Source organism: Anser cygnoides, chromosome 5 (genome assembly GCF_040182565.1).
Source record: "Anser cygnoides isolate HZ-2024a breed goose chromosome 5, Taihu_goose_T2T_genome, whole genome shotgun sequence".
In the NCBI taxonomy this organism is placed as follows: domain Eukaryota; kingdom Metazoa; phylum Chordata; class Aves; order Anseriformes; family Anatidae; genus Anser; species Anser cygnoides.
Genome location: NC_089877.1, coordinates 33,706,710 through 33,717,632, shown reverse-complemented (window position 1 = coordinate 33,717,632; position 10,923 = coordinate 33,706,710). Strand labels below are relative to the sequence as shown.

The following is a 10,923-nucleotide window of genomic DNA, read 5'->3' as shown; positions in this document are numbered from 1 at the left end:
CTATATATAGCACTGTGCATATTACTACCCACGGCTGGGAGTACAGCTCGGGTACCCACTGATCCGTACGTTTTGGTTTTTGCAAGGCTTTTTTCTCTGCAGCCGCCGCGACTCTCGCTGGCCGGCGGCTCCCGTGCCGTGCGAGGACTCTGCTGCTCTGCTTTCCTGGCAGAGATTGTACAGGGTTTCAAAGCCTCGCTCCACCGTGGTTATTAAAGGCTTTTGTTTATCTTGTGAAATCTGCCCCGTGAATGCTGACACCGGCTGAAGTGCTGGGAGAGTTTCCCTGACTCTTCCTCTCGCTGTCTCTCACGGGTCTATTCCCATGAAAACGATCTCAGGTGTGCGGTGCGTCATCATCCCACCCCAGGCGCTTTCTGGCTTACTGGCAGGGAAGATGAATGCGCAGTTTCTGAAGCTCTGCCCATGCCCCGGTGCTCCTCCTGCCTCCCAGCCTGCTGCGGGGACCCGGGGCTCCCGGCAGGAGAACAGCCCGTGCTCGGCAATACTGCCTCAAGCCCATCTGCGCTGCTCAGGCAGCATTTTCCCAGCCTCCCTCTCCCGTACAGCCCCGCAGGGACCCAGCCTCTGCTGGGAGAGCCGAGTCCTCTCACGACGGGCCCTGCTGCAGCACATGGTGCTGACTGTCCCCTCCGGATGAGAAAGCAACGAGGTCTCCAGGGCTGGGGGTGTATCAAAGCAGCGCAGCCTCCAGCTGGCACTCCCTCCATCCCCATGGCCACTGAGCTCAGTGGCTCAGCGGCACACTGGAAGCACTGAGGAGGTAGTCCTCAGCCCACGACTTCTTTCAGCTTGTCCTGGCCCTGCTCGTGGCGGAGGAGCAGCTCTGCCGTGCTGTGGGCTTCACAGCCCGCAGGAAACTCCTGCGTGGGGGATGCTCCGGGAAGGGGGCTCAGCTTGACTCGCCATATCCATCCTCCTCTGCAGGACTGTGGAGGTGCCTCCGAAGGAGGCCAAGCTGGCCACCCTTGCCGTGGTGTTGCAGAAGGGCTCCTGCCACAGCCGATGGCCGTGGGGAGCAGCAGGCACGAGCCCCTGGCCCAGAGACCCCAGCCTGGCTCCTAGGTGCAGCGCTGCCCTCCGTGCCACAGGCCTGGGGAAGGTTTCAGCAGAGCCTGGCTCGCTTTCTGAGAAAACAAGGAAAGGGAGATTTACCCTAAACCCTGGGAAGCCCGTGTATTTTCATTGTATTTTAATTTTAAGAGATTGTCTGCCCCGCCCAAGATTATCTCATGGGAAAGAAAAGCCTGGCTCGGTGACTCGTGGTGAAACTTGTCCCCGAGCCAAATTTCCCACACCTGACGTTCCTCCATAGGAGCAGAAACCAGTGTATTTCAGTTCACAACACCGCCCCGGGGCGCAGCGCTGGGGGTGAGGGGATGGAGGGGGAGGATGGGACCCACATCTCCTCCTGCTCCTCCAGAACGAGTCGGGCGAGTTTGGGTGCCGAGCGGCTGGGTCCGCGAGCTGGAAAGGGCACGGTGTCACCCTGGGAACAGGCATCACGTGGGGCCGCAGCCGAGGGAACCTGTCTCAGGGATACGTTGAAACATACCCTGCTGTCTTGTGCAATAGGTCTTTGCAAGTACAATGCTGTATTTATATGGTGGGAACGGAGAGCCCAGGGCTGGACTCTGGCAGATGCATGAGTAAGCAGCTTCCAGGAGGCTCGGGTGCCAGCTGGGCCAGCGCTTTGATTCCTCTCCTGGGAGCAGATGCATGCTCTGAGCTGGGTCTTGACCAGCATCTTCCAGCACAGGAGGGTCAGTCTTGGAGCTATCTTGTAAAATTCAAGTGGTTTCTTCATGTAAACACGTTATCTTCTGGATGCACTAAAACATGATTTAGCATGGCTCCAAGGGAGGCAACGATGTAAAGGAGGGCCAAGATTTTTAAGCAGCCCAAGCAGGCCCAAGTGTCTCCTGGGCACAAATGACCTTCAGCAGGGTTGAAAGAGAAGCAGCCACACCAATGCATGGGCTGCAAGAGGACTGACATTTCTTCTGCCGCCAGCACCTGTCTGAGCATTGCCTCCACTTGCTGCTGAGCCTGCTTCAGGGGCTCCCATGTGTCTTCCCATGGGGCCACCAGGTCCACACAAGAGGGATTAATCCTGCACGGGGCAGGGGCACCAGGAGCAAAGCTGAAGCAGGCTGCTTGTGCTGCCACTGCAGCTGGGAAAAGTCAGCCTGCCCCCTGCTTCCAGGCTGGAAGTGGTTGCTCCAAGTTTAATGACATTTATCCATGAGACAATCTGAAGAAAAAGCTAGTTAGCACCTGAGGATTAAATTTGGGGGCGTTAAGAAGGCAATAAGGCTGTTAACCTTATCAGTCCTGCCCCTCTCAGGAAATGGGGGAGGGTGCCACGCATGTGGTAATTGCATTTCAGTGGGGCTCAGGGAGTCCCTGCTTGTCCCCACTGCTGGGCTCGTGTCTGCTCCTGACCTGGTAAGAATTCAGCCTGTCCCTTCACAGTAGATAGTGTGTAACCTGCAGGGCATCGAGTTCTCCCGAAGGGACCTTTAGGACTTGCCCTTCAGGCTCTGGAAGAAGGAGGTGTTGAGTCAGACAAAACTTGGTATTATTTTGGGGATTAATTCCCTTTAGTGGAAGCTTAGGAAAACATCGTTAGCTAGGAACTTACTTGGCACAGCTAAACCCGTTTAGGATATGCTATGTTCAGGGAAAGGAAACAAAAAGGCCCCCTCCATACCACGTCCGTGCTATTGCTGACAGCAGAGCACCAGAGCATTGCTCCTTTGGAGCTGGCAGCTGAGAGCAGCAGCTAGCACACCGGCTTCAGGCAGGACTTGCCTGACAGCACGACGTGGTGCTTACCTGCACTGAAGGACTCGCAGTGTTGCTTACACTGGTGGGAACCCCCCAGTGAGTTACTCTGCTGGATAGAGGATTGTGCAGGAGTCTGCTGACCAGGACCCGAGTCAGAGTCCTAAGCAAAAAGAAGGTACAAGAGTCCCTACCCTACACGTACATTTTTTGGCATCTGATGCTGATTGTTGTGCTACTGGACAAACCAGACCAAATAAGGATCCCTTCTGGTCTAAAGTAAGTGACACTTGGGTGGAACCGTGCTGGCCTAGCACTGGGCTTGGCTGGCTTCATCCAGCCTGGTGGGGTGGTTTGTATTAGCAACAGTCTCCCGGGAACAATCCTGTGCTCTCAGCACCATCTCACAGCGCAGGTTGGTCAAGCAGCACTGCAACGCAGAAACAAGCCCAAACTGTACCCGAGCCAAGCAGCAGCACAGGTCCAGTACTGCAAGGCTCTCTTCAGGGAGCCTCGGGTGGCTTTGTGAGGACACTCCATTTAATGAGTGAGATAGCTTCACCCCCACCCTTCCCAGGAGCCTGGCTGGGTTTTCAGGTTTCAGGGAGTTTTAGTGTGCTTATTGTGCACATGACAGGATATGGCTCAGCGGAATGACTCACTCCATGTGAAGTTAATTCACACTTTCCTGCTATTTCCATTCACAGGTCTTTCTGCAGGCTTGAATGCTGGGAAGCTGCGAAGCTGGGAGCTGGCTCCAAATATCCTCATAGGTTGCTTTACACCTGCACCCAGCAGACTGCAGAAAGATGGAGTAGTCTCAGGCTTTGGTAAAAAAAATAAATCCCAAATCATCTTTTATCAGGAGTAATTCCCTATTCCCTTCTAGTTCCTGAATCTCATGTGCTCATCGCCTGTGCTCCACTATGTTTTTTTTTTCCATTTGGGGCCCTAGATGTGGACAGATAGAAGCCCTCCTTAGCTTTTACATACCTATGGAGCTGATGATAAAGCTGAAAGGATGAGTCCTGTGAGCTTCTTAGATACAGCCTTTGTGTCATATGTGTCAGGAACAAAACTTTTCAGCACTTGAGCAGTGCTTAACTACCAAGTTAAGAAGCTAAATGAGGCTGGTGACTAAATTACCCACCAGCTAATGACAGAGCAGCATGCTGTTATTAAGGCTCCCGATACAAATCCCATATGGGCTTGTCTCAGTGAGTGCTCTGGGGGCCTCCGGACAGGTCCCTGGATGGTGGCGTCTGAGGAGAGGCACTGACAGCCTTGCAGACTTGCTACTGGAGACGAACAGTAAGTGAGGCGACAGGAGGATCTCAGAGGGTTTCAGCAATGGGGGGAATTTTAATCCTTGCCAGTGTAGGTTTAGACAAGGAGTGAGAAGTGGGACAATTCCCCTCTTACCCCGTTGTCAGTAAAATGGAGTATCTCCTCCTTCATCTGTAGGCCCAGCTTACTTTGCACTGACAAAATGACAAACGCAAATTGCAGACGTTAAAAAAATTTATTTGAACAAATATTTGACACAATCACAGAGGAAGAAAGCAGCTCTCAGTACAGTTTCTTTTCCAGAATGAAAGAATCCCTGTTTTATACCAAGTTACTGCAGGACAACGCTTGCTCCCCCCTGCATGAGGGGAAGCTGCTGTTCTTTGCACCTGTGGGTTTGCTCCATACAAGGTTAGCACAGTCCTTAGCAGGTCGCACCAGAGCCCGTGGCCTCTGGTTCTAGAAATGAAGAAGTACTCTTCAGATTCAAGAAATGCATAAAGACCCAACAGACAAACTGAATTTGTGGTGCTCTAGCTATCACCTTCGCACTCTCCATCTTAGGACCCCTCGCTGGACCCAGATGGCATTTAGGTGGGGGGAGTCCTGTCAGCTCGCAGCTCATTTTGACACACCGGTCTGTTCAGGTCTCTGAGCCTTACCCTACAAGCAGCTCCACAGCTGTGGGCCTCAGCCCTCTGCAAGAAGACTTGCCCACCCAGGGAGACAGCAGGCTTGTGTCACATCCTGGGGACTACGTGAGCTGTGTCAAAAAAGAGACAGTTGTGAGAGATGTTTGCAGGCTTTTGTTTGGATCCAGAGCCACACTGCATTACTTGTACTTGTTCTTGTACAGTCCCAAGTATGCATGACTTTGGTGCAGGGCAAACAATCCCCATACATCACATTATTCCAGAGCGTTCCCAAAGTGATGGGCCATAGCCAGATGCAGAGAACCCCCTGAGTATTAAAAGCATTGCTTGCCAAACCTGTCATACTCTCTGCTACATAAGCCAGAACGAAATGTCTCTGTGAGAGAAGTTTTCGAAATCAATGCAAGTTCTGCAATGAAGTGTGAGTAGACTCACCGGGAAATGAATCCCCTGACAAACAGGGGAGCAGGCAATGGAGCAAACACGTCAAATGTCTTTCTCTGGCAGGAACTTCATGGGTTTCCCTTGCTTTTGGTTTCAGCAGATCAAGCAGTGATTTTTAAGAAAGGAAAGCTCAAGAGAAAGAAGCCCTGCGCCCTCCATTCCTTGTTCTGCAACTTCAGGAAGGACAGCACGAGGTAAATTCTGCTCTCCTGTCTGGAGCTGCAACTGAGAATTTTACTGACCAAGAGGAATTATCTCCCTACAAACCCCTCCTTTTGATTCAAATGTTAACGTATGGACACTATTACTGTGAAACTGAGATCACTAGCAAATTTTCCCAGTCCCTAGAAGAGTCCCTGAATCCCTCAACTAAGTAGAATCACAGCTGTCATTCAACTATGTTCGTTCTTCTTTCCTTCCCCATCTTTCTTCCTTCCATCTCTTTTTCCTTTTTATTCCCTTCCTTTTCTACCTTTACTCTCTCTCTTTCGTTACATGCAGTACCTCCCTATCTACATTTCACCTCTTGGCAGTGTTACAAACCCTTCACTGACACAGTTTGGTCTCCTCTAGGCAGACAGAGCCACCCATCACTGCTCTTCACCTGTTTGTTCTCTCGGATCACCACACACACACAGATTTTTAAAAACAGGTCCCAAGCTCATGACTGCCTCTTCAGACGGTGCTACAGCACTGGCACTCACTGGAGTCCAGAGTCCTCTTCAGAGATCATTTTGCTTAAAGAAGCAATGCAGGTCCCAGTGCATTTTTTCATCAGCCAGCTAACGGCCTTTATTTAGGAAAAACCTCAAGGGCACTCACAGTATAGGGCCTTTAAGAAAGAATGCTGCTTTTTCACAGCCAAGTGACTTCTACCTATTTTGACAAGCAGAATCAGGGAGGAAACCCAACTTTACAAACTCAGCAGCCTGTGTTTGACCACACTGCAGTTGCCCATAACTGCCCCTGCCCTACTCACTCTGTCAGGACTCTGAAAGTGTGTTAGTTTCAGACAGAAAAATGGCCATTTTGAACAATGCAAGGTACCTGCCTGTTCTGCAGTACTGAGTCTTGGTGTATTAAAGGCTCCCATTAGCCTGAGACACTACAGCTGTGTCCAGCAGATACTTAGAGCTGCCTGGGCAATTCCACATCCTGGTACATCTGAAATCCAGTTCATGTCTCCCAGGCATCTCATAGAGCAACCCAGCAAGAGCCAGGTTTCCAAGCCCAGCAGCTTATCATATCCTCCTCGCTGGGACCACAGGAGCAGTCACTCCAAGAAGGTGCAGAGCAATACTGGCATCACGTTTCTTTTTTTTCCCCCCCTAAAGCAGCTTCAGACAAAGCAGAAGAACTTCTTCCAGCGGCACTTGGAGAGAGTTTTGATGCCTTTGGCTGTCATCTTCTTTTCTTGCCGTGCTTTGTGTTCAACACCGCTGACAATGGCCATGTCGAACACTTCTTTGAGGTTCTTCTGGGTCAGTGCTGAGCACTCCAGGTAGGCTTCAGCACGGATTTTATCTGCTAGACCTTCTGCCTGAGGCCGGGGCACGGGCTTCACGTGGTAGCGATCCAGGCTGATGAGGACATTGACGTCATCCCGCAAGTCTGCCTGTGTCCCCACTAGCAGCACCGGGGCCCGGGGGTTGTGAGTTCGTATCTCAGGGATCCATTTCTCAGTAATGTTTTGGAAAGAGCTTGGGTTTACCACACTGAAGCAGACAAGGAAGACGTCGGTGTCTGGGTAACAAAGTGAGCGCAAACAGTCAAAGTCCTCCTGCAGAGAATAAAGGGGAAAAAAACAAGCCTTCACTGGGCTGAACTCTAACAGTGTGATACTGCAGAGACTTTTTCACACATTAGCTAGGACTGCAACACCCAAAAGGCATCATGCGGACTTTGTGTCCATGCCATGCTTCAGCTGAGGCAGTCTGTCATTCACCGGTCTGTGCCTGCCATACCAGTGAATGGCTGATGCTGTACTGGCGCATCTCCTTCCTTCCCACTTAAACACTGCCTTCCTCAAAAGCCTGCAGACGGTCCCCATCCCACAGGACCAGAGCTGACAGCTCCTTTGAGAGAACTCACCTGGCCAGCGGTGTCCCACAGCTGGATCCGGACTGGAGCTCCATCCACCAGGACCTGCACTGTAGCAGAAAGAGAATACAGATGAGTCTAAGGAAGCTGCCCAGCACACACACATACATTTTTCCCCAGAGCACTCCATTTTGTATCCTGCTAAAGAGACCCCTGAAGTCACTTCAGTCTGTCCTCCCTCACAAACCTCACTGAAACAGCTGAAGTTTGCACTGAAAATGTTATGAGACCAGCTCACAGACTTTCCGATTTTATCAGAAAACCTCAGGTGTTTTGGGTTGTTTTCCAGTATTTTCAAAGAATCATTCCGTATTACTGTTTCTTTAGAGAGAAGAAAAGCCCTTAGCTGAACAGTGCCCTGAGAACAACTTGTTGTTCTTCCACACCCCAAGAAAACAAGTAAGGATAAACACAAACAGAACTTCAGCAACTTGCTCCTAGCTTTTTGGCCCAGGGTAGATGCTCAAATCAGTCTTAATTAAACGAGTTATTGGAGGTTTTTCTCATCTGTTAAAAAGAAAGCAATTCCAGAAGTGCCCCAGCTAAGGAAAAGCAAATACCTAAAACCATCTTTGAAATAAAGAAGCTATTAAGGAAATGGTGATTAGTGAAATACCCTTCAGAGACTATCTGCACACTGAAAAACTGCTGAGTTACAGATGTAAGGTCTGCTTCCATTTCACTCCCTAATCACACTAAGCCTTCATGTGGTATCAGCTGACTCAGACTGAGGGCTGGCAGGACCTCTGATGGAAATCTGGAATGAAACTGTTAGATGTTTAAGTGCACAGACACCACAGAGACTGGCTAGGAACCGAGGCAAAAGAGAGAAAGATATCAGGGGAACTGGAAATCACTTTAAAGTCTTGACAATGTGGATGGGGCTGTGCTCTGCTGAATAGAGGCAGACATCCTGTGCTAAGGTGACAATGGCTGGCATTTGACACTAGCTAGCTAAACTGCTTCTCTGTGCCCAGAATGAGGTTTATTGTCCTTTTCTTCTTGTTGTTGTTTAAAAAAAAAAAAGAGAGAGAGAATTAGATCAATCTTTTATTCTTTAAGTAATTAGCCAGGTGACAAAAGTGACAGAACCAACTGACCTGGAGAGTTTAAAACAAACTCTTGGAGGAAAGCTCTCCTCCCTGGAAACCTGTGGAGAAGGAGGGAGACACAGACAAAGCGAGAACTGAAATTTGGTGGGAGACAACAAACAAAGGAAAAATGAAGGGGTGGGTGCATACACCACTGTGCCACTCCTCACTGAGTAGCTGAAAGTCATTGCTTCCTTGGGACTGGGAAACGGTTGGGTTGTTACCATATCTTTGCCCCAGAGGAGGAAGAGAAACCTGTTCCTGATCAAAGAACCTGCTAGATCCTGACTTGATCTTCGAGGCACTGGGCATTTGCCTTTCTAGTATCTGGTTTCTTCTGCCTCACAAGTGTGCCGAGAGAACGAATTAGCATCTCTGAAACGTTTTACAGTCTTCAGAAGAAAGGCACCACATATATTACCTGCTGCTCCAGTGCTTGCACAAGGCTTTTTCGTACCTGCTGCTAGCCTAAGCTACGCCAGCAACTCTGCGACAAGCCTCCAACTACCGCCCGCACCAGGTACACACCCTGAGGATGAGGCTGGATTTCGGTACAATAGCGTAGGGGCCGGCAGAACAGGATAGCCTGGTGGGGAAAGGTCACCAGGTATGCGTTTCACTCAAGGCTGCTGTGCCTGGCAGTGACACCCAGCCTGCTGGCAGCGCCCAGATGGATGCAGCTGGGTCACAGTCCCGGCACTGTTCCCGATAACGCAATGCTTTCTCCTATCTCACTGCCTTCTTTAACTTGTACTGGCTTTATAGCCCTTTGACCTCACATCCCATCGACCAGAATTTGGGTTGGGATGTGAACAGGGAAGCTCGCCTCTGCTGGCAGCTTCAATTGCAAGTGTTCCCCAAGACAGGAGGGAGTTGGGCTGAAATTTCCAACATGGGTCCTGAACTGTGCTTTGTGAATCCAGGGAAGGGTTTTTTTCAAGTTTATCCACGTTAAGAGTAGGAGTGGGAAAGAAAATTCCTCTCTTCTCCCATTTTTTTGCTCCTCCCAATAAGAAGAAAGTGAACTTTGGAAGACCCATTTTTAATGACGTTTTTGATTTCTATCAGTTGCAAATGCTATGCACCCCTGGAAGTCAGGCTCAGTACTGAGACATTCAGATTGGGGCTAACCCTGTGTGCAGCTATCCTTGAATCACCTGCTGCTAGAAGGGAAATCTCTGAACTCATACTGCCTCCGCCTTTCTGGATCATTTTACTATAAATTTGCCCTTCAGAAAACACGGAGGCTGATGGCTGCAGTAACTTCAAACCTCTCTTAGCCCTTCCATGGGCATGAAGGGAGCAGAGAGAGCAGAAACCTTCCCACGGAAGGGCTCAAAGGCTCTTTACATCTCTTCCCAAAAGGCTTCTGGAACCTGAACACCAGCATGATCCCAGTTCGTTCCCTTTAAGTGGCAGCAGGAGAGCTTAGAGAGGGTCAAGGAAAAATCAATAATCCCCGGTGCAAGAGTGAGCAACTGGGAGGACATTCAGACAAACAAAGCATTCCCTCTGAGAGCCCATGAGACTATGACACATTGCAAGTCTAGTTCCTTGTCTGACTTGAGCCCATCTCTAATCTACCTATCTACGCTATCATGTACTGCACGTTTCTTCGGATCAGGTGAAGATCGGCAATCTTTCAAAGGGCTTTTAATTGTCCTGGGTTTTATACTAGAAGCTGAAGCCCAGAAGAAGAAGAGCGGAGAACAAGAACAAAGATGTCATTTGCAAAAGTGGAAACTAACGACAGCCCCTCAGCTGACAGGGAAGGAAGGCATTTTAGGCAGCCTTATAGAGCTGCTCAATTTTTTGGCAACCTCTGCTCCAGCCTCACTTCACTGGACGTATGGGGAAGAGCAAGTTTCTGCTGAACACCGGTTGACGGCAGAAACCCTACAGCACAACGCTGTGACGTTTCTGAAGCTAAAAAGCCACGAAGCCCCCTTGCACCTACCCGCAGAAGCACCCCCAGGCCAGGAAGGTGCCCAGCCACCGCCATGCACACCTCATCCTCACAGCGGGGCTCCCGCTGCTGAACTTCACGCGACGCGGGCCTGGGTCTGACCCAGAGGAACCACGTCCAAGCGTGGGTTTTTCCCGGCTCCATGTCCCCCCGCGTCCCAGCCACGAGCGGGGACGCGCGGGTGGGCGCCTCACCTGAGAAGGTGTCGAGGGCGGTGGGCTGGTACTCGTCGGGGTAGCCGTTGGTGGTGTAGCTGACCACCAGGCTGGTCTTGCCCACGGCTCCATCGCCGACCAGCACGCACTTGATGCCCAGCTCCGGGCCGCTGCCCCGGGGCCGGCTGTGTCTCCGCAGGGCGGGCGGGTAGTCCAGCAGCTCCTGAGGGGGCATGGCACCGGGGGCACCGGGGGCTCAGCGGCGCGGCGGGGCCGCTGCCATGCCCGGCCGGGAGGAGGCTGCGCGCTGCCGTGCGGGGCCGCCTGCCCCTCTCCGGCCTCCCGTCTGTCGCCTCTCGCCCTGCTCCTCAGCTCCGCACCTGCCGCCGGCTCCGCTCCGCGGCCCGGCCCCGTTCCCT

The 10,923-nt window shown here is 51.3% G+C and overlaps 1 protein-coding gene across 1 annotated transcript; it reads right to left on the bottom strand.

Moving 5' to 3' along the window:
• Nucleotides 1-4,311: 4,311 nt before the first annotated feature.
• Nucleotides 4,312-10,923, bottom strand: RHOV (ras homolog family member V). The gene is made up of 3 exons (XM_013192620.3): nucleotides 10,544-10,923; nucleotides 7,284-7,342; nucleotides 4,312-6,972 (listed from the first exon to the last, which is right to left on the bottom strand). The coding sequence occupies exons 1-3, from the start codon at nucleotides 10,737-10,739 to the stop codon at nucleotides 6,532-6,534; spliced, it is 696 nt and encodes a 231-aa protein (XP_013048074.1). The 5' UTR covers nucleotides 10,740-10,923; the 3' UTR covers nucleotides 4,312-6,531.